This window comes from Aphis gossypii, chromosome 3, assembly GCF_020184175.1.
Source record: "Aphis gossypii isolate Hap1 chromosome 3, ASM2018417v2, whole genome shotgun sequence".
Taxonomy (NCBI): Eukaryota; Metazoa; Arthropoda; class Insecta; order Hemiptera; family Aphididae; genus Aphis; species Aphis gossypii.
The window spans coordinates 2,421,953-2,449,091 of NC_065532.1; the positions used below are offsets into that span (position 1 = coordinate 2,421,953).

At 26.6% G+C, this 27,139-nt stretch overlaps 3 protein-coding genes across 5 annotated transcripts; 1 reads left to right on the top strand and 2 right to left on the bottom strand.

The window, feature by feature from the left end:
• Positions 1–69: 69 nt before the first annotated feature.
• Positions 70–10,663, bottom strand: LOC114121240 (collagen alpha-1(IX) chain-like). Of its 2 annotated transcripts, XM_027983481.2 has the most exons (17): positions 10,463–10,663; positions 8,652–8,725; positions 8,387–8,431; positions 6,573–6,807; positions 4,901–5,117; positions 3,790–3,957; positions 3,661–3,735; positions 3,389–3,598; positions 3,240–3,320; positions 3,074–3,169; positions 2,622–2,684; positions 2,209–2,263; positions 1,744–1,845; positions 1,604–1,681; positions 526–621; positions 411–464; positions 70–276 (listed from the first exon to the last, which is right to left on the bottom strand). In XM_027983481.2, the coding sequence occupies exons 1-17, from the start codon at positions 10,480–10,482 to the stop codon at positions 158–160; spliced, it is 1,788 nt and encodes a 595-aa protein (XP_027839282.1). In that variant the 5' UTR covers positions 10,483–10,663; the 3' UTR covers positions 70–157. The 2 variants fall into 2 exon arrangements, with proteins under 2 accessions (XP_027839282.1, XP_027839283.1); XM_027983482.2 differs by lacking the exon at positions 10,463–10,663 and having other exon boundaries at positions 8,582–8,712.
• A 489-nt stretch (positions 10,664–11,152) lies between these two features.
• Positions 11,153–15,922, bottom strand: LOC114121226 (Golgi to ER traffic protein 4 homolog). Of its 2 annotated transcripts, none has more exons than XM_050204926.1 (9): positions 15,606–15,922; positions 15,119–15,371; positions 14,906–14,984; positions 14,746–14,840; positions 14,542–14,687; positions 14,318–14,456; positions 14,116–14,256; positions 13,881–14,035; positions 11,153–11,360 (listed from the first exon to the last, which is right to left on the bottom strand). In XM_050204926.1, the coding sequence occupies exons 2-9, from the start codon at positions 15,235–15,237 to the stop codon at positions 11,266–11,268; spliced, it is 969 nt and encodes a 322-aa protein (XP_050060883.1). In that variant the 5' UTR covers positions 15,238–15,371; positions 15,606–15,922; the 3' UTR covers positions 11,153–11,265. The 2 variants fall into 2 exon arrangements, with proteins under 2 accessions (XP_050060883.1, XP_027839263.1); XM_027983462.2 differs by having other exon boundaries at positions 15,458–15,606.
• A 7,392-nt stretch (positions 15,923–23,314) lies between these two features.
• LOC114121218 (uncharacterized) lies at positions 23,315–26,475 on the top strand. Its single transcript, XM_050203605.1, is given in 8 exon segments — positions 23,315–23,580; positions 23,886–24,055; positions 24,117–24,716; positions 24,719–25,252; positions 25,326–25,522; positions 25,584–25,736; positions 25,796–25,939; positions 25,999–26,475. Coding segments are annotated over 7 exon segments (1,821 nt in total). The 5' UTR covers positions 23,315–23,580; positions 23,886–23,892; the 3' UTR covers positions 26,029–26,475.
• The last annotated feature ends 664 nt before the right edge of the window (positions 26,476–27,139 follow it).

Here is a 27,139-nt window from a genome sequence, read left to right on the forward strand (position 1 = left end):
TAACAATATGAACTGAATTATACTAGGAATTCACTGTTATTGTATTTTAACATTGTTGAAAATACTTAATAAATTTTTTAATAAATCTTTATTAGTAAAGGTTGACAAGCAATATATAATGTAATAAAAATATATTGTAAATATTTGTATGTATAACTCAAGGTCCTTTGAAATTTCCGACTGCTGGTGGTCTACCTGCATAGTAGACATTATTACACATTTCACAGTATCCCGGCGAACCTTGAGGTCCAGGATAACCATTTGGACCAATCGGGCCTGTTTATGAAAAAGTAAGTTAAGTCAAATTTAGTTTCCACATAGATAACAAAATATTTTTTCACTACTCAAATTAATTCATACCAAAAAAAAAAAAAATGTTTAAAAATTTTAATGATAGATATAATATATACCTGGTCTTCCCGGTTCTCCTCTATCTCCTGGTCTGCCTTTTGCTCCACTTGGACCTAAAAATTAATTGTAATTAATCACTAACAATTTTAGGTTAAATATTTATTAAATATTAACCTGGTTGACCCGGGGGTCCAGGTGGTCCTTCATACGCAACTGCATCTGTTCCACGATCTCCTTTATCTCCTTTTGGTCCAACAGGCCCTTCAGAACCTACCATTAAAAATGCAACATTATTAGAATAAAATAATTATTTATAAACTATTTGATAGAATATATTTTCTTACTATCAATTATATTCAATGTTATTATCTGACAAATAAGTTTAAGGTTAGATTGTACTGTTTGTACATGTTACTATAAGCCATTATTTTATTAAACGATAATCAGATAACTGCAAATTAAATTGAACATAAAAATAATAACCTTTAGCTGCTAATATTGGTTGTTTTTAACTTATGATACCAATGCATTAACACATAATTTGCCTAAAAATTGAAATTTAGAAGAAGAAAAATGTACTAATATTTAAGTTTTTTTTATTCTTCTAGAAGATAAACTGAACAAGTTTGTGTGGGGGCCCATGAATTAGGTATATGTACAGGTATTGTTCATACCTTTAGGTTTGGTAATCAGTCAGTTCACACTAATACTGAACTAAATCTAACAACATAATATCACTTATCAGTTCAGTTAAAAGAAAATTTACTATGATGTACATTTGTATAAGATGGATAAAACACATGAAGGTGATATTCTGAATTCTATTACCATGTTTTTAACTAAGAAAATTAATAGTTTAATTCTTAATTAATTAATACCTCAGAAAGCATATTGTTTTATGGAACCTCTACAGCAAACGGATAATTATATTCAGTAGCCACTAATCTATTATAGGTATTAGGTTAATAATCCATACTACAATTAAGCCAGGTTCATAGCTGGTTGGCTGTATCCAATCAAAATACAATAAAAGATTTTGACAGATGATGTAGCTGTGAATCTGTCCTTATATAATATTCGTATGTATTTTGTATATGCTTAATATAATAATATATCTCTAGAATCTAAACAAAAAAATGTTTACTTATAAAAGTAGGGATAATAATAAACCTAATTAAGCTCTACCTACATTTTTTATTCTAAATTGATCATTATTATTTGCCATAATTACAGTATAACAATTAAAACTTACCAGTTGACCCTTGTATACCAGGAGATCCTGGGAATCCTCTTTCGCCTGGCATTCCTAGGCCTGGTGATCCAGGTTCTCCTAAAAACAAATAATAAGTTTATTTTGTTAACCTTAAACAAACTTTTTTGCTAGAAAATTACCTGGAGGACCTTGGATACCGGGTGGACCTGGTTTACCTATAATTGACCGACCTGGAGGCCCAGGTGGACCAATGAAGGTGTTTGTGAGTTCAGATAATTGTTCTAAGAATGATAATCAAAATATTATTAAAACCTATACATTTAAAATATAAAAAAAATCAAAAAAATTTTATATCCTAAATATCTATTTATTGAAAGTAATTTTTAAATTTACAAAACTTGAGAACACATAGGAAACGTGTAGTTTATTTTTATTTACATAAATTTCTTTAACATCCTTTTTTTTAAAAAAGTGTTAAATTTAAGTATATTATGTTTAATTATTTGTAAAATACATTTGAATACAAATATTTAAAATTGAAGATGGCAATAATGTAGTTTTAGTACCTACTGCTTTGGTGATAAGTGATTAGGTATAATGATGACAACCTAGTTCATAATTCAGATTTAAAACAATAAATTTACCTTTCAGAATGGATTTACACATTTCTTTTATCTCATTTTCAGTAAAACCATTTCCCTAATAAAAAAATTATAAAAAATGTGTTATTCAATTATTTTACATATTATACTTTTGTATAGTGTTGTAAAGTTCTTATTTTATTATAATACATAATTTTTATCGAAGTATAAGTGTTAATATTCAATGCAAATTAAGTATACAAGTTTTAATATTTTTTTTTTTTTTTTTAATTTAATTTACTTAATTTTATATTTATTCTATTATACAAATATACAATAAATATACATGTTTATTTCCAATTAATTAATTAAATTAATTTTTCGATAGTTTGAAATATATATATGAATAAGAAAAAATATTAACTATTTTTTACAACACTGCTAAAATTATAAGGAATAATTAATAAATAACATACTGAATAACCTGGCAATCCGGGTTCTCCTCGTTCTCCCTTTTCACCTGGTATGCTAAGTGTTCCCTGTAGGAACAAAAATGTAAAAAAATATTTAGAATAATGTGTGAATTAAAATATTTAAATTCAACTTCAATGATAAATCATTTCAAACAAAATTGATTCTGAATGAAGACAGTTTGATTTCTGAAAATTTGATTTATTGGTTACTTCAGTTAGTTATATAATGTTATATAAGACAAAACAAAAAGTTTTTTGATATTCCTGAAAAGTTGATTTTTTTGAGTTGTTAATGTTTTGATCTAGGTGTGCAACATAATTTCTAGTCAAAATAAAACAATTTTTTTTAAAGAAACACCCAATATTTTCAACCACATTCTAAAAAAACTAATTTTTTTACCCTAACCTAACTTATTTTCAATTCATCGATCATCCATTAGTAAATATATACTTACTGGTCTTATATAATGTGTTTCTTGTTGAGCTGGAATATAAGTTATAGTTCCAGGAAGTCCAGGTTCACCTTTACTTCCAGGATTTCCAGGTTCTCCCTGTAATTTATTTGATTAGTTATAAATGAATATTATAATACCAATATAAATTTTTAAGTCTGTATTTTACTTGATCTCCTTTTTCTCCCCGTAAAGCTGGTAATGCTGGTATACCTGGCGTTCCAGGTAATCCCGGATATCCTCGTGGACCCTTTAAATACATTGTACATATTGACATTTATAAATTGAAGAATATTAAATCAATAAGATTTTTATTACTTCCACCCCTGGAATTCCTGGTGGACCTGGAGGACCTTGAGGACCAATTAGTCCTCTTGGTCCTTCTTGTCCTTGAGGTCCTGGAGGTCCTTGTTTATTTTGATTTACAGTTGGTAGATGTCTATTGGCACATTGATTTTCTCGATTTGGACAATTACTTCCAGTAGTAGCTGCAGTTGATTGTTGAATTTGTACAGTTTCTTCTCCCATCTGAATGACAATTTTAAGTTATTTGAGAACAATGTAAGTCAAAAATTATTTAAAATTATTACTAGATACAATTCTGCGCATCCTTCTCGTTGAGGTTTAGTTGGATCACAACTTAGTGTTATCCATTGTACATCCACCTAAATCAACTTAATTATAAACTGAAATAAATTATAATTTTTAATGTAACTTACTGGTACTGCTTGATAATCGTTACTTGTCACTAAAGCGGTACTACCAAACATATCCACTGTACCTCTAGATTCCAACATTTTAACACCAACTTGTTTACAATCTATGTAAAGTACTACTCTATCGTAAAATACTCCAAAATGTAATTTGTGCCAGTTTCTATCAAAAATCTAAACAGTTCAAAAATATTGTATTTGTTTATCTTGAAGTAAATTAATAAAATTAATTTATACTTGTTACCTACTAAATCTATTTCAAAAAAAAAATGTATAATTAATTTTTTTACTTTATAAATATTTTTTCTCAACTAAGATAGAATATCAAAAATGATTTAATGAAACTCTCCGCTGAACTTTTCATTCATAACTATTACCATTGATTATAGAATAGACTATATATTATATATTATATAGAATGGAAAAAATGCAGTTTTGTTCTCGCGCGATTTTTTTTCTCAAAATGTGTGTTTTAAAGTATTGAATACAAAAGTCTAATTCGAAAATTCTCGCATTATTTTACTTGAAAAGTTATACCAAAAAATCTATAAAACAGTATAAATAAATAGGTACGTCAACAATACGTGATATCCACAATAAAAACATAAAAAAAGCTACTTTTTGATTTTTTTTTTTTTTTTTTTTTAATTGTATGTTTTTATAATAGATGGAAATATTCAAAAAATGTTAATTATTGAACTTAATGTTAAAAAACAAAAAATTGAAACCAAAAATGTGACTACGCGTGTATCGGCAGTAGTCGCTACGCTCCTGGACGTCCTCGCTCCGCTCCGCAAATCGAAAATATTCCTCGACTAGCTCTGCAAAACCACCTCATGTAGGTCACAGAGTAAAAACTAAATGTATTAAGGTATTTATAACTCTACCTTCCAACAAACGTAGGATAACAAAGTACACGTTATGCGTAAATGAGTAAAATCATCAACTTTGGTAAGATATAACTTCCAAAGTAATGATTATAGCGAGAATTTTTAAATTAGACTTTTGCATTCAGTGCTTTAAAACACACATTTTTGGGGGAAGGGGAAATCAAAAAAATCGCAAAGGAACTAAACTACATTTATACATAAATTAATATAATATTAAATTAACTTACATAGTTGGCTTCAAATTTAACAGTTTGCAAGTACCCATCATAATTAATAATAGAGAATTCTACAGTCCCCATAACTTGATTCATTGTGATTTGTAAATTAGTATTATTTTGATAATCAACAATCTTAAGTATGTGCCACTGTGTTTTGGTTACCAACTTTGAACTGTAGGTAGCAATAAAAGAAAATTGTTGAGGTATGCCCAAGGGAAATATATTTCTATAAATATAAATAAAACAAGATTAACATTTCTGTATACCTACCTGTATACTCTATCAAAATATTAAATAATATTTAAATAAGTATAATAAATAATAATATTATCTACCTACTTTATGGTTCATGGTATATTATTCGTATTTTGCATTGAAAACAGATACACCTAAAACGTAAGTGCGTAACCCAAACTTTTCACTTTTTACTTTTTACAATTTCAAAAATTCCGCAAATTACATAAACATTGCTAATTTATATAAGCAAATAAACAGCATTACCTCCATGTAATCATGTTAAATATTTTTATCTGCCCGCATAAATTTAATGGAAAAGAACGATATAGGTACCTTATACCTACAATTATTTAGTATACATATATTATTATAATCAACAAATTCAGAATTATCAGCGGAACTATTTTCAATTAATAAGTAAATACCTTCATCTTCTTAGTAAAAATTCAAGTAAACAAGGTTGTTAAATGTTAAACTATATATTATTTTCATCTAGTATAGTTATAGATTTAATGTTTTTATTTTTCTGCAAAATATAACTCATCAGATAATCCTACTTCGTTTAAAGATTAATTTTGAATTACAATTTTAATTAATTGTATTGTATAAAAAATATATACGGGATATATTTTTTAAACATGAGACATTTAAGCGTCCCGAAAGCATTCGTCGGAACAAAGGGTCAGTCTTTTAAAACACAGAACTTTCCTGTAAAATACGAGACATCTGGCCAAATTATAATTAGTAGCAATTTCTTTCTATAGTGTAACTATAGACTGTATAACTTATTATCTAAACTTAATAGTGTAATGCTAAGAGTTGCACTAATACGTTCATTAAATATTTAATGAGTCAATAGCACGCTATTGAATGAATAAAAAGTTATTCATCCGCACTGAATGTTCATTAAACGTTCAATAGCGTTATTAAGTCAATTAAACTATTGGTTACCAGTTAATTAAACCAGCAATGATCCGCGATTTCGGTTTATTAAATTTCAGTCAGTCATTAAAATTAAGTCACTCTGCGCTTTTACCTATTCAAATTTGATATTAAAACGGCTGTAGAGTTATAGTTGCCATCGCTTATCTTGTAATATACTCAAATTTCAACAGAAACTTTATTGGTACCATGCTAAAAACCAATACATTTTCATTCGATTGTTTATGCACCCAATAGACATGTATTATAATGGTTTAAATTTAAAGAATGATTTTATACAACCCGATATTAACACATACCTATACAGTATACATACATATAACTATATAAGTATATAACTATAAATTATAAAACTATATATAAGTACCAATGTCCTATGTTATTACTTAGAAGTTAATACACGCATTATAATTTATAATACAGTATACTGTCAACCCTATGGCCTATACAGTAGTTAAAATAGGTAGGTAGGTAGTTGATAACTGTATCACATACGACATACCTTGTGGGCATAATTATCCGTGCTGTTTTTTCCACCCTATAAGCGGTCTGAAAGCGGTTAGATCCTGTCACTTTGATTATGTTTTTTCTGTATATTTCTTCTGCCGAATCCAATCCGAATTTTCTAATGAAATCTATTATTTGTAGATCGTCCTCGCCAGGCCGGAAGTCTCCGCATGGCACTTGCATCGATGCTTGGTCTTTAACGGGCTTACTGGTGCCGCCCTCATCATAATCTGCACAACACATTATCGTTTATATGGCGCGTACGTCCATAATAAATAATTTTTAATAGGGAAATATTATGTAAATGACGATTTTAACAGATGTATGCACATGTTTATAGCATTATCTGTATTGATCAATGGCGTTTACTGCATAAAGGATATATATCTCAATGTCTGTATTTGTTTTTAGAAAATTACGTTTTAAATTACGCTTACCGCACTAACCGTTGGTTGAAGTAGGCAAGTCTCAACACGGTAGTTGAGATTGGGCAAAACTTTTATATCATTGAATACTATTTTTTTTTTCATTTCAATTATGTAGTTAAAAATTTAGTATGATCAGGAAAAAACATACAATTTCTGTAATAGGTTCCACGTTGCCTTAGCTTCGGACTATACTACAATATACTAAATATACTTAATCGGCTAAACATTTTGATCTAAATAAGCATAATATCAAAAAATGAAATACAAATTACAATAATTTTCCGAGACTTTTTATGATATTATCATTTATCAATCATCAATATTTACAAGTACCGTTGTACCTACATTTTTACTTAGCTGCTATTCACTCTTCACGCTCTAGCTACTTGAACAGATTCTTTATTCAAAATAAAAAAAATCTTTTTATAACTAAACTTCCCGTTAACTTATTAGGCTTGGACACTTCAACAATAAATATAAATAGGTAACATAAAATAAAAATTTTAAATGAGGCTAATCTCTCATGGTGACCCTGGTCTCTCTTACTTAACGGTAGGGCAGTGGCTTGAGGTTAGATCAAGCTGAGTAAACGGTACGTCGTACGTGCCCTGCCAAAGTGCCAAAAAGGAAGAAATAAAAACTAACATTTATTATGTTAAATACAATATAATGTGTTTAATATTTTAAAGTTACAGCTACATATTTGTTAATTCTTATTAGTTATTTGAGTATTTAATTTATTTATTTATTAGGTTTCTTCGAAAGAAATTAAATTTTCTTTTTCGTTAACGACATTTCTTTACGAAATCATTCGTGTTTAGATTGCCTTGCCTGTATCGTTATTATAGGAATGATCTGTTACAACAAAAGGAATCAGGGGATATCCATGTTCTTAATATGAAACGTTGTGCCGAACGCTTATCGATATTTTTAAAACCTAATTTCAATATTTTGCCGTTGCCCGTTGCATATCAAATTATTTCATTATTAATACACTAATTAAGTTACAAATTTTGGACTGTAATTTTAATCAATAAAACACCTTTTTTTAAGTTTTAACTTTAAATTTTATTTTAGTGCTTGTCCAATATAAAATATCACCGCGCACGCCAATGAGGTATGAACTAGCTAGGAACCTGGGTAAAGTACTTAAATAGGAACCTATACTTAATAAATCGATTACAACACACAAACTAAATTAAATTGGGTCCATAAGACCTTTATCATTAGGTAATCTTACTTTAAAAACCATTTTTTTTATTTATTCAACACTTTATAATATAGGTACTTTATATTGCATTAGGCTTTATAAAAGTTTAAACGCTTTAATGCTTCATTTATAAAATAGGTAGTTATAACTGTAAAAAATACAGGTATTTACCTAAATAATCAGTAGGACGTTCGGAATGTGCTTGAGGTTTATTATCTGTAACCAAAAAAATTACACTCGTGTACTTAATAAATATAGCTTATTTTAAAATAAATATCCATTTTTTATAGCCTTATAGCGATAACTGATTGGCTATGGATGTTCAAATACATTATACTATTTAGGTATAATATATTATATACATACAATTAGCATTGCAACCGTTTCTCTAAAAAGTGATTAGGCCTAGTCGTAGATAGATATACGAAGTACATACTTGCTGAAACATTTATTCTAGTTGGAAAGATAATCATTGCAATTAAAACAATTTGTGTCCATCTTAAGTAATTTCTAAAAAAAAAATAATAATAATAATAATAAAAAATTAACAAACCTACACAAATATATTTTAAGTCATAAAACATACATAAAATAAACCCAACTAACGATCTTAAAATATGTAATATTTACGAGTTCCGTTAAAAGCGTGACATCTTGATAGGTTTATTACTTTCGACAAATATCCAGAGAACGACGTGTTAAATTTAGAAGGATTAGAAAACTTCGTTCTTGTGCCAAATATATTATGTTAGATAAATAATTCCAGTTTAAAAACACAAACTATTGAATTAAAATATTATATTTTAATTTCGTATTTTTGTCACACTATATTTTTTTTTTTTTTTTTTAATTTTATAAAATCAAATAAATATAAGGATAAATATACTTAAAATTAGTATTAAGTAGGTATATCACTTTACTCTAAAACAATATAATATGATCCTTATAGGCGTGAATATGAATAAAAAATTGAGGAGCTAGAAATATCAATTAACATAATTAATTATACTTATGAGTTATGAGACTAAGGAAATGTTTGGGGGCTTCAGGAATTTTTATCCTCCCCTCACTTAATTTATGTCTATGCTAATTATATTATCTTGATTAAAATTATTTCATTCAAATTTGTAAAACTGAATCTAATCAGAGAATTTAAAATTTTATGTAATTTGAAAAAATCATAGTTTGATTATAAACAAATATAAGTATTTAGATTTTAGGTACCTCTAGAAAATATTGTAAATCTCTATAGACATATAGACAATACAGATAATATTCTTGTCTTGTGATTGATAATAGGTCAATTCACTTTAATATTAAATTCTAATATACAAAATTGGAACTGCTGAACGTATCTTTTGATATACTTTATGGTAAGTCGAAGACAACACATGTGTGTATAGTTTCTTTTTATACTTTTATACAATGCTATTTTTTTTTTTTTTTTACATTTTTTTTCTAGTCAAGTTCTATTGAACATAAGTTACCTACATGTTATAGTTGTAATTTAGATGATTTTTTTTCAAATTGACAGGTAATTTTAATAACTACAATAACAATGAAAACTATCCAAGTCATAAGCTTTTTAAAACAACTGTACATTTTTGAATAAACTGATTTTAGCTAATTTTAATTTAATGAAAAGAAAGTAATGATTTATAATTAATTTATCATACTATTTTAGCTTTGAACTCATATACTTCTATATGAAACTGTAAATATTTTTGTAAAGTTAATCTAATTATACCTTAGAAAAAAATAACATGTATAAAAAATCTGTAATATTTTTTACTATAAAATTATGCACTACAATAAACCTGTAAGTTAATTTGAAATGCATATAATAATGTAAATTATTTTATTTAAACCACAATATTTACATAATACAGCTTCATTATTCTTTATTATAACCACTGTCCAAGGACAATGTAATTTGATATTTTACATTTCATCTTAAAAGAGTATATTAATTTTTATCTGTACTGTAACCAGCAATTTTTATTACATAAATACTAAAAATTATATTTTTTATCGTTAATGAATCCTATATACTAATTTTTTTTAATAACAAAAAGCATATTTTTTAATTAATACAAAAATCCTTAAAAACCAATTCAGTATTTTAGAGTATTAGTTTTCATAACATTTTTTTTTTATATATTCATATTATATATTAGTTAATCAATAGGTACTCAAAAACTGTTACTTCAATATTTAAAATTAAAGTAATTTAAATTAAAGACTTACCCCTTTATGTACATCATCATCTTATGAGATTAATATGATAAAAAATACTAAACTTTAGTATGTTTTATGTACATTAATATTAGAAGATAAAAAACATCAGAATAAACCCGTCAGTGGCTTAACTATAACTGTGGGATAATTTAAGTGAATCGAGACATCATCAGGTTACTTAGTAGAAAAAAGTGGGGATAGAATGTTTTTAATTATATTGAATCCTTTTAATATACTTTTTTATTATTATTAGTGTATTTTATATATACAAATGTATACACAGACACTGTTACATATATTATATATATATTAAGAATTTATTTATAAGTATATACACATAGTATGATTATAGTATAAGTTTTAAAATAGATTTATAAATACATACTAAGAAACATTTAGTAAACTATATTTTAATACATAAAGTATTTAAAAATTTTAGTGTACAATTTTTAAAAACTATAATTGTAGCTATCCTCAAAGATAAGCAAAAAACAAGTTAAAAATGTATGATTGCATTGTGTTAAATTAAACAAAACAATTGTATACATTAGAACAATTATATACATTAAGTTTAAAATCTTTAAACATAAATGAAATATATAAATTGATGTATTCTTTTTTTTTTTTTTTTTGATGGATTATTTTGGATTTTACAAGTTGTATTTAAAAATATAGTAATAATTAGAAAGAAAACACAAATAAATTGCTATATATTATATTTAGTTAAATTATTTTATTATTATTATTTTTTAATATAAATTAAAACCCGGTGTTTGAAAGAAAAAAGACTTTTTTTATTAAATCAATGTGAGTTAATCAAGAGGTTCTACATTTATCGGACGTGACGATGATGGACGTGGTTCTCCATCATGATCACAGTCGCCCATCAATGTACTGATCAAATTACCTGAAAATTAATAATGAAATTTGTATTAATGTATGAAGTTTTTATTTAAGTATAATAATGTTTTTTTCATTATTATCATTATTTTCAAGTAAACATAGCTTTTTTTTATTAGGGGTCGATAGTTAAATACATTTTTCCAACATAGTTTCATGCACAAATATTGTCCATCAATCAGATAGTAAGTCATTGACTTTTTGTTGCAAGTGTAGTGATCAAAACGGTAAATAAATACCTCCTGGGTAATTTAAATTTGAAGTAAACATTTTTGGCAGTTATTATAGTTTTATTGCAATTAAAGTTTAATAAAATTACTTCTATATGTCAATTATAAACATCTCCTTAGTGCATTTTTTTTTTTTTTTTTTACCTAATTTGAACATTTTGATAAAATAAGAAATACAAAGAGAAATTATACCACTAACAATTTTTGTTACAAAGAGATAACAGATGTTAATAATAATAATGTAATATTTTTAAAAGGACATCTCACTAACATATGTTGTCCCAGTTTTAACTTACAACATAGCAAATTTTCATCCAGCAGAAACCATTGTATGCCATTTTAATATTATTTTATTTTAAAATTAGAGCCAATTTATCTATTATCAAATTTAAAGGTGATAATTAGGGCTCGGATTTTAAAGCATATGTTTTTTTTTGTGTGTGTATGATATAGAAATCTAATTTTTATGCATAAATTTGTTTCACGTCATTCTGATTCCAAATAAGCCAATTCATTTTTGCTTTTTCATGTAAATACTCTTTTTTATTTTTTCAATTATTCCAGCTGTAGAAGTTTTATATATTTATTATGCTATAGTAACCAAAAAAAAAATTGAATTTATAAAAAAATGTAAAAACCCAAAATACAGACTAAATGGTTGTATTGGATTAATATTATTTTCGTTATCGGTTTGATTATTAAATTTATTAAAGGTATAGATTATCAACCTGCAGACAGCCTACAAGGATATAGCTTCAGTTGGACAATAGTCAGTTTCACTACTGCAAATCTATGAAAATGTATGGTAACTACAATTAATTTTTCCTACTGAGTTTTATAACTAGTTCATTTAATTTTTGGCCATGCTTTTTTTTTGCTTTTTTAAAATTAAATATACTTCCTTTATTGCTTTATTAAAACAATTATGTGCTTTTTTTGTTATTTGCTATGCTTTAAAACCCAAGTACTAGTGATAATATTATCTAGGGTACCTCATAGACTTTTATTGATATTTTAATTGTTAAGTGAATTATAATTATATAAAATATTAAAACTTTAAAATTCTTGTAACTCACTGAAAATATTAATAAAAGACTATGAGATGCCTTAGATAATACTATCACCTTTAAGTTTGATAATAGGTAGTACATTTACTCTAATATTAAAGCTAACAGCACAAAAATTTGCTATGCTGTATGAACATAAGACGGAGTATGGAGACAACATGTCATGCAGGTGTCCTCTTAAAAGAAAGTAAATTTATAAACTGATTTATTAAATGTAAAATGAATTCTAAAGAATAAAGATAAGTTTTAATAGTAACACTCCTATTGATAAAATTTCGGGTGATTTGACAATATGCATATATTAAACAAATTTCTTTAGAAGGTTGTATAAACAATCATTAATGATCTAATGATCCACTAACCATGATTTAAACGTAAAACTAATTAAATTACAAGTAATCAATGGGACTGTATATAATTTTTATACATAGTTTAACTCATACATATAATTTTGGTTAAATGTATAAGAATACTAGACTTTTGTTGATCAAGTGTGATCCGTGGGAGACTTTTCCCCATTGACAAAATATTATAATTATTTATAATAAAATCATTATTGACTTATTACACTATTAACACGTTGACTGCGTATGTCTTTTTGCAATTTTCATACAGTGCGTATACCACTTTTCTAAGAATAACATAAGAATTTTATCCTATTTGGTCAAACGTTCAAACCGCAGATAAATACATATTTTAAAACACACGTTTAACAACGCTAAATAATAATAAAACAACATTCAGCAACGCGTAGAAAATAATAAACCATTTACTTTAAATATATATTGGACGCCAAATGGCGTCAAACACGTTGCTGAATGATCCTCATGACGCCCGATTGGCGTCAGTACGCAGTCAACATGTTAAGTCTTTGTTGGTAGTTACTAATATACAATTTTTTAATACAACCAAATTTTTATTAAAACAACAAACATAATCTTAGAAATAAAAGTATCCGAATATCTATAATATAATAAAGCCAATAATTCAACTACACTTGGTCTGAATTCATCCATACTATTGAGTCTTTATAGTATTATACATTATTCTAAAAGCTAAAAGAAAGTTTTAATTTACAACAAAAATTAAATCAACCTACTTGAAACAGAATATTTATAAAAATTAGATTTAGAGAAATAACTAAGTAAAATTAATTAATACTTAAAATATAAAATGATAAGTAAAATATTTTTAATGATACTAGAAAAATACTACTAAAAATAAACCTACCTAAAAATCCATTTTGTTGTCTAGGTCTCCTTTCAAATGGCTTGACATGGAAGAAAAGTTGCCCAATTTTATCCAAATATTCAGTGTAGCTCGGATCTCTGGTCAAAGATGATTGATATTGCTCACAAAGTACAATATAAGTTTTAAGTTTTCCACTAAATATAAATTATAATGCATATAAATATTCAAGTAATTAGTTAATAACCTATTATAAAATAAATAGCCAGTTACTTACCCATCTAATATTTTTAGTAAATAACAAATGAAATTGAGTAATGGCAAAATGTATGGGGGTTCATCATTTATAGCAGGATGTAACTTAGTATAAGATTGAAATGTCGACTGTGCCATTGATATGTTCCGCATACACAACCCTCTAAAATAAAAAAATATAAACATCTGTATTTATTTTTCATAGGTTTTTTTAAAATACATACTGCAGTACAGCTTGTGTAATAAATAAATCAACTTCATATTTTAGTCCTCGTGTTTTATGCATTTCTACCAACATAGCTGCGAATGCTAAACCATCTGTTGATCTCAAATAATGATGTTGAGCTAACGCAAAGTTAGCCTCTAAATTTATATAAATTTCATATTTTAATTGTTTAAAAATAATAGTATAATACTGTATCAAAGGTATTAAAGTATGACCAACTACCTGACCAATAGATATATCCTATACGTTTATGTAAACCTGGATGTCCCATTGAGTATTCTGGACAATGTTCAATTGTCCATTGTATAATTGGATTCAACATGGAATCTCGTTCTGCAGATAGTGATGGGCCAAACTTACTAAATATACTTAATAAAAAAAACAATTTAAGCACATATGTTTCAAAAAGTGTTTGTATTGACTTACTCTCTTATGAAATCAAACATATTTTCAGAAGGAATGATGTGCTGTGTTGACAAGGATTTTGCAAATAGTTGTGCTAAATCAGTAGCAATGCTTATCTAAAATATGTAAGTATGTAAATATGTAAGTGAGTTTTGTTATATCATTATATTATAATAATTACTTGATTATTATCGTACAGGACGATAATTCCTTCTTGTAATGTCATAATGGCAGCATTTTTATTTTGCATGCTTATATATCTGCAAGTATATAATAATACAACCGGCCATGGTATTATAAAAAGAGGAGACAGCCAATATACAGATAGATATTTAAAGCACCATTTTGAAACAGTAATCAATATTATTATTATTATTATTTTGTCGTGACATACCTGGAATAGAGCGACTTGTACAATTGATGAGCCATGTAGAAGTTCTCATCCCTGATCGCGTTGTTCAAAGTCCTACGAACGCGATTGACTATGCTATTTGGATCCGATCTGACCATCATTTTGTGTGTTCGTGATTGTATGTGCCAGGCGCGTATAAGTAAGTATAACACGAAGGGTTCTCGTTTTCCGCCGCAACACTGGTGTGCTCAATCGATATTTTAATAGAATTTCAGTGCGAGGCAGAGGTCGGCAACTATGAGCATTTTTAAACGGTATGAATAATCACGTCGGTGTTTCACGCGTAGTTCACTTTGTAATTAATTTATAATCATATAATACCATTAAACTTAAAATATATTACTATAGCAGGAACACAATACTATGTATATTATAGACACACACATGATAGTATGATACAATTTGTTGTCCTTTTTCTTTTTCGTTTTCCTAATAATGTCGGTGAGTAATGAATAAAGAGTCTACTTACGCAGTCGTAGAACTGATAGCGCGACAGACGACACTACGACAGTGTCCCTGTGATAACAGCGATTAGAAGTCTGACATTTTGGAACAGCTCTATGTCCACAGATATCACGTCATTGGTTATAGCACAAAACCGAATGTCGATTACCAACACCATATTAATATATTATTAATTTAGAGCCCAAAGATTTATGTTTATTAGCGCCTCCTAATAAATTAAACCACGTTTCCCCTACGTTCCACATTCCAAAATAATAATTATTAATTTTAAGTCATTTCAAAAACTGACAAATCTACGATCTACGCCAAGCCGCCAAGGTACATATTTTAATTCCTAATTTAAATTATTGTATTAATGTTTGAGTATATTTCTGCTCACGTCTTCACCAGATGTTATCACGCGACACGCAGTCAAGTGTACTGTCCGTCGCTTAAATAATATACATAATGACTAATGAGGTACCTAAAAAATTTATAATAATATAATATTATAATATAAATTGTACCTAATTTATAATTAAAATAAGCTCTAACCTACCGGCAACCAGTATCGTATAATTTATATATTGTTATATGCATTCGAAATTTGTGTTTTTCTAAATTGGGAATATTGCCTCCGTTGTTTTCAATAATAATTATATAATTTCGCTCATTTGCATTGACACGGTGACCTGCAGGCTATATAGTGCAGCGGGTTTTCCGGTATTGAGCTGTTTTATTGATAATATTATAAAAATGATACGAAATAAACTATATTAGGTGTCTCATCACATGCATCCCACTTTAAAACTTTTTTATAATATTTCTACGTTTGACCAATAACCTTAATAGTTGAAGCTCAAATAAATTTTTGAGTTAAGACGATTAAATATGTACGATTTATAAGTGAATTCCTTTTCACGAAAATAAATAACAACTAATATAAGCGTATTTAACTAGTTATTTTTCTATATATTATATACATTTTATATTGTAATAAATAGGTATAACAATAATGTCACCGAAGGCAACAGAGTGATCTGATTATTTTGATACCATATTACCATTTATGTCTATGGATGTCACCAATCACCATGTTACTGTGTTAGGTATACCTAATACGTAAATAGGTTAGGTTTAAGTCGGGTTTCCACTACAGACGTGTACGTGTAGTATTCTTGTCTATGCGTGTACGTGCATAGAAAATTCTTCTCTGTGATTGGTTGGTATACATGGTAAGCTTTTGGTATACAAGAAAGTTTATACGTTCTAACCAATCACAGAAAAGTATTTTTATGCACGTACACGTATGTAGTGGAAACCCGCCTTAAGGGTACCTACTACCTAGGCAAGGTAATACCCACGGGCGCATATCGATTCCGCCGATTTTACATCGATTCCGCCGGCTACCGTTTATAATATCTACATATCGATTCCGCCGGCTATTAATTCCACCGGCTACTGTTTATAAAATCTACATATCGATTCCGCCGGCTACCGTTTACAATGTTTACACATCGATTCCGCCGGACACTGTTCATCCCCCCCCCCCTTTGTATAAGTATTTTAAAATTTATAGTCTATTTAGTATAATTTAGACAATATATTATACAACTATAAATTAAAATATTAGTATTTAATTAATATATGTATGTGAATATATTATATTGTTGATTGTATAAAAATATTATAATTGTACCTATATAGTTCAAAATTAAAGTGTATAACTTTTGGTAATATTTGAAAACAATTAATAAATGAATTTATAAATTTTATAAAGCTATAAATCTATTTTTCATATCGTGCAAAATTAATGTTTTTACAACCATCAGGTTGCCTATAATATTATGCGTGTACATCGGAACGTACTACAAATAGCTGTGAGTCTTTCCACTCAAAATTAAATTCTCAATTCACAAAAGCTCATCCCAACATTTTCATATTCACCCATTTAACAATTATTATATTGCTATTTGGTTTTGGTATTATATATTCTCGAGAAATATTTGACCACTATGTCTATATCCTCCTACATAAATATGGAATATAGTTCAAATCACCCTTCACAATAGACGTTGAACTTTCACTATAAAAATCAAACAGAAAAGTGGAACCACATTTTTCAAAATTAGCTATAATGGCATAATCACGCTTTTATCCGAATGAAACAAAATTAGCTCAATTTGTAAAAATAAATTTGTATCTCCACCAAGTATAAAAACTTATATGAGAACATAATGTAATAAATTATTTAAAATGTGCACAGTGAATAGTTTAATAGTTAAAAGAAACTCCTAAATTGTTCTTATACAAAATATACTTATTCTAATTATTATTAATAATTAATTTTCCATTTAAGTACCTATTAGCTATTTCTTATCAACTTTTTAATTTGTTATTAATTATTATTAGGTATCTACTATTGTAATGGTTTGTACAAATATTAAATTTAATTATAGGTAATAATTAATAATAAAAAATTGTAAAATTAATAATAATGCATTGAATTAAATGGTTATAGCACGAAAGTATTGTAGGTATAGAAAAAGTTGCAAGTGAATGCACGCTACGAGACACTAACTGTGTATACTGTATAGGATGTTGTATAACGCTACTTATAGCTTATTTTGTGTTTTTGTTTTGTCTATGGCTGTTTTTTAGGTCTCAAGTAGAAATTCAAGTTCATCCATAATAAATTTATTTTGAATAGTCGATCTTTCTAAGTCCAAAATATATAGATGCCACCCATGTAATACCTGTAATGTATCAGATACGCAGCTAATCTACTGGCTACTGATATGTCATAGATATAGGACATGGAAATATAATTTATCCGTTTTTCATTTTAATTTCGAATTGGTAGATATCTAATTATTTACTGCAATAAGTAGATACACCTATAAATATTAGTATATTATCCCTATAGAAACATCTATTTCTATATATAATAATATAGTATCATGCTTACAACTTACGAATTGAGACTGAATTAAGGATATCGATCGATTGACGATTATCGAGGATATATTAATATCAGCTAATGTATGAATGTAAGTTCCTATACCTATCTGTATGCTACCTAACAAATAAAAAAAATATTCATGTTAGTTTCTATATACCTACCTTGGAAAATGATAGAAAAAAAGTTAAGTTCTTATTCAGATGTAAGGATATTTAATAATATATACAAGTCCTACAATATAGGTACTCATACAGGTAATTGTTTAAAACAAATATAATTTCTTAGTTATTTCCATCAATGAAAACATGTCTTAAAAACAATTAAAAAATATACCATATGTCCATATTCTTATCCATATAAAAAGTTTGTATACCTATACTTATAAATATTTCATTTTAAAATTCAGCAATAACAAAATTTTATAATTATTTAGTTGACAATTATTTTTCTGTCACATAAAAACTAACATGCATAATTTATTTATTATGTAGAAACTTTAAATTTACTCATCTCATTTGAAGGTAGGTATGTATAATATTTTATAGGTACCTATTATTATCCTGTAGGAAACTATTAGAATTACTATTACCTATTAATATTCGACCTATATCGTAGGAGGTATAAATCATAGACATATTATATTATATATATATACATTGAAAAAAAAAATTTGTTACGGGGAACAAAATATGGTAAATATGACCATGAAAAGTGGTTTCCACAGGGACAACAATAATTAAAAAAATGTTATTTTAAAAACAGTATAATATTGTATGTATTGCAATTTTCTGGTATAGTAACTACGATAAACCTATTACAAACCTATATTTAGTAAGACGATACAGTATAATTTTTTCAGTGTGTATATATATATATAAGTATATAACCTAACCTAACCTTATGTCAATGGTATAAATTTAGGTATAATAAATAAATAAATCATTATGAATATATAATAAATTATCATATTGATGATAATTAATATATTATATATTGTATGTGTTTTTTGTTGATTGATAGATACTTAATATAATCTATGATTATTGCATTTTGTGTATTTTACTTGTAACTACGCAATATATTATACCTGCAGCGTATATTATAAGATTAATTTATTATACATCGACCACTATAATGTGATGTGCATGACACTATGACATCCTAAGTATATTAAAATGTACAAATATAATATATATAGAAACTTGTGACGTACCTATAAATGAATATTTTAAATTTAAAACAATCACATGAAAATAAATAAATACAATTATCGTTGTTCATTGACCATTGATTATAAACAATACACTAACATTCTAGGTATATTATATTTATAATAAATGCTAATACTTAATATTATAACTTTCAACTTAGGTATATGTTATAATTTTTATTTTGATGAGAAAATAATATGATTGATATAAACTTATAGGTAAGTTGTCACAGTTATAACTGTTATTACAATATTTATCCTACACGTGCTACAACCTATACCTAAGTTCATACTCAACTTGTATAAATGTATAATATAGTTATATTGTAGCTCGTAGGGTCATACAAATTTTTTTTTATATTGAATTGCCTTGTCATTACTGTTATTAGTTCTGTGTAAATGTATAATATATATTACCTATTAAACTAAACTTAATTTATTTTGTAAACCTGCAATTTTTGATTGGTGTTCAAATATAAATAAATAAATACTTATATGGGACGCAATTATTAGGTACTAGATAGTAGGTAGGTACATATATTATGTCTTATTAATTATTATATACTATAATTCTATCCAAATCCAAGTACCTAATACTAAAGGAACACAATTTTCGTTGTAGATTGTTGTAGACAGTCGGCACCTATTGGCTATTAAGTTTATTATATTAATATTAAAATACATAATATATTAGAAATCCGTTATTGCATAAATCAATGTACTAACGATTAACTATTACAATTTGTTTAAATAGTTAGGAAACATGACCAAACATATTATTATTATTTTAATAGGTAAAATTAATACTTATATTTGATTATTGGTTATCGTATGGTGTATTATCTTCGCAGACTTATGACAACGACAATCATATAATACGAATATGGAATTTTAAACTTTTTGGGTACCTACCTATTACATTTTCTATAAAAACATTATATTTCAGATAATGAAATTTTGATAATATGTAAACTACATTATACTATTTAGTAGGTATGTATTAAATAAATGTACCTTTATTAAATAATTAATGAATATTCACAATATTGAACACTCATTCTAATTTCGACGTAGTATATAGGTAATCACAGTATCACACCTCCAGGTTCAAAATCAAATTATCTTCTTTTATGTTATCTATATTTTTATTTATTAAATTTAGTATTATAGATATTTATTTTAATCTTTATGTAAAAGACTATAGTGAAAAAACAGCGCATACGGCTGCTTTTGGGATGAAGTAGTATTTTAAATACTCAAATAAAATGTAAGAATACGAATATAGGTAATGCAAAAATTATTGAAATAATTTTATACTATTATACCTACTGGCTACTTTGGAAAACTCATGTTTTGGAAGTGCAGTAATATAAAAAAGTGCAGAGTAGATAACGCTCTACCGTATAGTAGGTCACTATTATGGATATATTAAGTTTGAAAACAAAGATAATATTTTATACAAAATCGATAATGTAATAATAATAACCATGTAATAATCATTTATAAATGATATTTATAAAAAAAAACTAAATAAAAACGAATATTTCAAATGCCTATAAATAGCATTAAAATAAGCGAAATATTTTTAAAATTAAATTATGTAAAGAAAATGCCAATCTAAATAACTGGTGTCAGTCTGGTGAAATTTTCAAGTATCTAAGACTTATATACTTCAAGAATAATAACAAATATTTAAAATCGTTTGAGGATAAATTGTTATCGCTACGCAATTTCGTAAATTTCGAGTTATAACCATATAAAAATAAGCGGGTAAGTGAGTATCGCGTTGCTGTACATTAGATGACTAGATGCCGTATGGATCACTATTATATATTATTATAGGAGATTTCAATTTGAATCTAATGATAGGTATCATAATATATGAAAAACGATTCTGAACGAAGATGATTTGTCAGTCTAGACTCTAGGTAATAATTTACAGTGGTGGATGAAAAAGGTGGTTTATGTTTTAATAGCCTGAATACTGCACCAAAATTTAAATTCTTTTATAAACTATAAACTCTTATAAAAAAAAATGTTGACTTATACGATTCTTAATTTTTTTAACATTAATAATAACATCTCATAAGCAACTTTGTACTAAATTTTCAAGTTTTTTTGCCATCCACAATTTTTTTATCGATACTTCAAATTCTCAGAAAAATAGAAAATGTCAGTGGTCTATAAATAGCTTTAAAAAAGTCGAAATATTTTGAAAATTTGACTGTATATAGATAACACTAATATAAACATTTGGTGAGTATTTCAAGTATTTACAGAGATTAGTTTTTGAATTACAACCATATAATAACATCGATTTGGTCGAAAACTGATTTTGCGTTAAAATTCCCGTTTTTCCGTAATTTTTTTTTTATTTTTCTCGATTTTTTTGAAAACTGTTGGAAAATATTTACTTTTCACCTCTATAATGCACCAAGGATATTCATTTTGCCGTCGGAAACCACCCCCGAAGTTTGAAATTAAAGCATTATTTCAACTACGTACACAGAAAGACAAAAAAAAAAACACACATCATTGTAAAATCAATACATTCATCACTTCGTTCAGAATCTTTTCTGAAAATTTCTACGAAATTGCATAACGGTAACGATTTATCCTCAAACGATTTTAAATAATATTTAATATTACCTTTATAACCTACTCAAGTATAAGTCGTAAATACTTGAAAATTTTACCAGTTATTAAGATTGGCATTTTTATAAAAGTAGCTAAGAGTTGAAAATTGGATACAAGATTTTCCATAAGTTTAGTTAACAATAATTATAATAAAGAACTTAAATTTTGTTGTATTTAGGCCATTAAAACGTAAACCACCTTTTTCACCAACCACTGTAAATTATATATTTATATCCTAGGCTGACAAATCATCTTAGTTCAGAATCGTTTTTCGTATACAATGATACCTAACATTGAATTCAAATTTAACACTCCTATAATACATAATAGTGATCCACACGACTACACGGCACCTACCTAATGTACAGCAGAGCGGTACCCATTTACCCACTTATTTTTCTTGATTATTTTGGTCAAATATATAGATACTTGTTACTTCTTACTTTTGACGTCAACCAGATGATTGCTATCAGTATAACCACTCTTCATGTTTAAATTCAGCTTTCCTAAAAATCTATGAGATACGATAGACAAAAAAATAATAGTTAAAAAACACATCGTAAAATCAATACATTCATTGCTCCGCTAGGGCTTAAATTGAAATGAAAACGAATAAAAACCTCATTTAATTTACCAATAAAAAATAATAATTTAATGAATAAATTTCCTATCTCCTTTTGTCTATAATGTATTAAATATATAAAATAATATTAATATATAAATACATCTAATACCTATGATTATGTTAATTTTTATTGTTGTATTCTTGTATTATAACGAGTGTAGTAAAAGTGATTAATGGCCAACTAGAGGACGCTAGAATGTAATTTATTATATTTATTTATCCAACGTCCATGACGGTTTAATTGGTTCCAAAGAGGTTGTAGTGCCGACAATGTAAATGTATATGCACGAGAGAGAAAATAGTCATAGAGATCAGAAAAACCATGAACCACAACAACAAAAATGGCTCTGTTAGTGACAAGTTTTTTTTATGAAATTTTTAATGATAATTGTGAAATTTTTTTTCAAATTTAATAATTATTTTTTCAATTAGTTTTGACTAGTTAGTGCTATGTACAATTTTTGATTAAAATTGTACAAATTAACACGTACGCGTAAAGATGTATTGTGTAACAATAATTACAACGGTCGAATAAAATCATCTGATACCTTTCAACTTTGCCAAAAGTGTGTATATATTTATTTTATTTTTTTATTATTTAACATTTGGTCAGTGTTATAATAATATTAATTGTAATTGCTTTTTAATAAAAAAAAAATTTTAAATGCTTTGGATACCAAATAAAATAACCTTACACTTGATATGTTTACATTCCCTAGGGTAACATTTACATTGTGATAACACGATTAATATTAAATATTAATGATTACTCAAAATAATATAGGAAATAAATGATTTTGAATTTTAATCTACCTAATTAGCCATATCAAAATAAAAAAAAAATATTCTATTTCTTTCATTTATATTGTAGAATAAAAATGTCTGAGGGAAGATTTCCATCTTATCATCATTTACCCCCAGCGGCCCCAGCACCGCAAAGACATCATTTGGCAACTGCTGCAACACCTTCTGTTCCTCATCCACTTACATTCCACCCTCCTGCAATTTCTCATCAGCTATCTTCGTGGTTTACTAAACAAGGTAAATAATTAATTGAATTTATCATTGACAAGTGTTAAGTATTATTCTTATTGGATTATAGATATGGCTGCTTACAGAAACACACCATATGCTTCTTTGCACAATGTAGCTGCATTACAGATGCACAAACCCCAACATACTCCTGTAATTGATAGGTGGATGGATTCAAGAAATAATATGCCACCGCCATCTAGACCTGGTCCACCATCTCCTAGTCCAGCTCATTCCGCGAATGTATCGCCTAGTTTATCATTATCTAGAACTGTTGAGTTTGATCTTACTAAAAATAAAAAAGAATCTGAACAAATGTCTATAGATTTATCTTCAAATAACAAAAAATATGAAAGCTTTTCTTATAAACGAGAAAAAGATCAAGTAAATGGTCAAATAAAGTCAACTAAAGTAGGAGCCATTGAAGAGAAGGCTATAAGTGTTATAGCAGCAAACCCTCATAAAGTTATTAAGTCTGAAGTCAGATGTGATGTCCCAGATAGTATAAATATTCAAAATGTAAAAAGTGTTAATACTGAAGGTTATGAAAACAAATTTAGTAAACAAGATAATAAGATTGCATGGGATGGAGTTGATACTCCTATTAAAATTGAAGTTGAAGATACAAATAATGTCGAAAAAATGTTGGAAAACATGTTTCAAACAAATGAGTCGAAAAACAATCTGTTATTAAAATTGTAAAACCAATAAAATCACCATCGCCATCAATGATGAGGGCAGAATCTGTAGAAAAAATACTTAAATCACCATCTCCTATACCTAAAATAGAACATGATAAATCTGAGGACTCTATACAATCAGAAAATTCTTCAAAAAAAATTCATGATACACATTCTCAATTTCTTGAAGTAGAAAACAAATTAGAAGAATTATTTGGTGGAGTCATTACATCAACTAGTACATCTGATCAACAAATAATGACTGAAAATAAATCGAAACCAATAATTTCTACAAAAAGGCCCTATAATAAAAATAAGAAACAATTAAAAAAAGTTAAAAAAATTCTACCTGTAGCTGAAAAATTGAAACCAGTTGTTGAACCACCTATTAAGAAATATAAAGGTCCATTGGTAAGAATCAATGGGGGTAACATAGAAAATCCAACAAGTTTTGTTTTAATTAATCGTAATGTTCAAGATGATGAAGATTCATTAGATGGTCGAAATATTAATCGAAAGACTTTCTGTAAGTTAAATAAATTGTATAGATTGTTGTTTTTTTAAAATAACTTAAGTATTAATTTTTTAATTTTTGAAAGCATATAAATCTGGTGGTTGTAATGGTGAAGAAAAACCTGATGTGAACAATTTAGAAAGTAGTGATTGGAAATGTGTATTCTGTTCACAAGGACCTAATGTAAGACACATTGGCCAGGATCCTTCCGGAGATCTTTTTGGTCCTTATTATGTCAGTATACCAAAGGATGTTAAATCAAATGATAACCCAAAACGGAAGGTATTTTTAAACCACTTTATATTATTGAACATAATATTATATGGCTATAATGTAATTTCAGAAATCTAAGCATAATTTAAGTGATAATGATTCCTCAGAAACATATATTGAGGTATGGACTCATGAAAATTGTTTAGTTTGGGCATCTGGTGTTTATATGGTTGGGGATAAAATTATTGGGTTAGAAGATAGTGTGAGGGATGCAAAAAATAATGTGAGTATTTTTTATAATATTTAGAATATAGATAATAATAAAAAAATGTTTTTTCATAGAGTTGTAGTTATTGTGGTGTTAATGGTGCTAGTATTGGATGTGTAGCACGTCACTGCAAATCGTGTGCACATTATAATTGTGCTATACGTTTTGGTTGGCTTCTAGATAGCCAGAATCACATGACTACATGTTATCAACATAGGGTAATTATGTAATTTTAATTTCTGAATAGGCTTTTTAACTAATATATTTATTTTTACAGAATTCTCCCCTGGGAAGTAGTTGTCATTAATGGAGCTTTTTTGCTTCATGTATTATTATATTCAAAAAATAGGCTTTTTAAGTTTTTTTATTATTGTCTATACTATTGTATTATGGTTTGAACATCATCAGCCTTGTTATGAACTTACAAGAATTGACCATTAAGTATTTTCTTATTTATTTATTGTCGTATATGTATGTTTGTTAATATATTTATGTATTTTAACATATTATAATTTTATTAAATTGTTTAGTTTTATAAAGTAAAGAAGATATGAACTAATGAAACCATTGCTGTACACAATAAGAAAGTTTATTTAACTAAAAAATATTCAAATATGCCTGTTATTTTAGAGATGAAAAAAGCAAAATCGCTCTATTGTAGTCTATGTAGTGTGCCACATTTTGGTACATTAACTATACAAGTACATGAACAAAATAAATCTTGTCCATGAATATATTTTAATCAAGTTTTGTATATATTGTATTATTTTATTTATTTATTTTTTACATTATCCTTAATTGTTTTGATTTTATATAATTGTATACGTTAGAAGAAAAATACATATTGGTATTTATTAATATTTTTACAGATAATATTTATTATCTATTATTATAATTGCAATTACTAAGTTAGTATTTGAATTTCTTAAGATATTATATTCTTAATAAATATCTGTTGGACTGTGATGACTGATGAGTAACATAATTGGTTTTAAATGTAATAATAATTTTCAAATAACAATTTAAAAATGTCAACTTGAAATAACACATTTTTATTTTAGAATTAATAAATAATTACTTAAATAGTTTCATTGAATAATAAGCAAGGTGATAAGTTTTTATTAAAAAAAAAAAAAAAAATACTTATATATTTTAAAATGTTACTATAAAATTATATTATTATTAATAGTTTTGTTAGAGTCCTAAATATAAATACCTACAGAATATCATAAAAAGTACCATGTACATTATTCTATATTCAATTAATATTACTTCTGATAATTTAGTTTTAATTTTTATCTTGTTTAAATTAAGTAAATATAAGGTTACCTATGTTAACTCAGTTTAATATTTTTAATATTAAGGTAATATCATAAAATTATATTAGAGTTGATTACATGGGTCTGACACTGTGAATA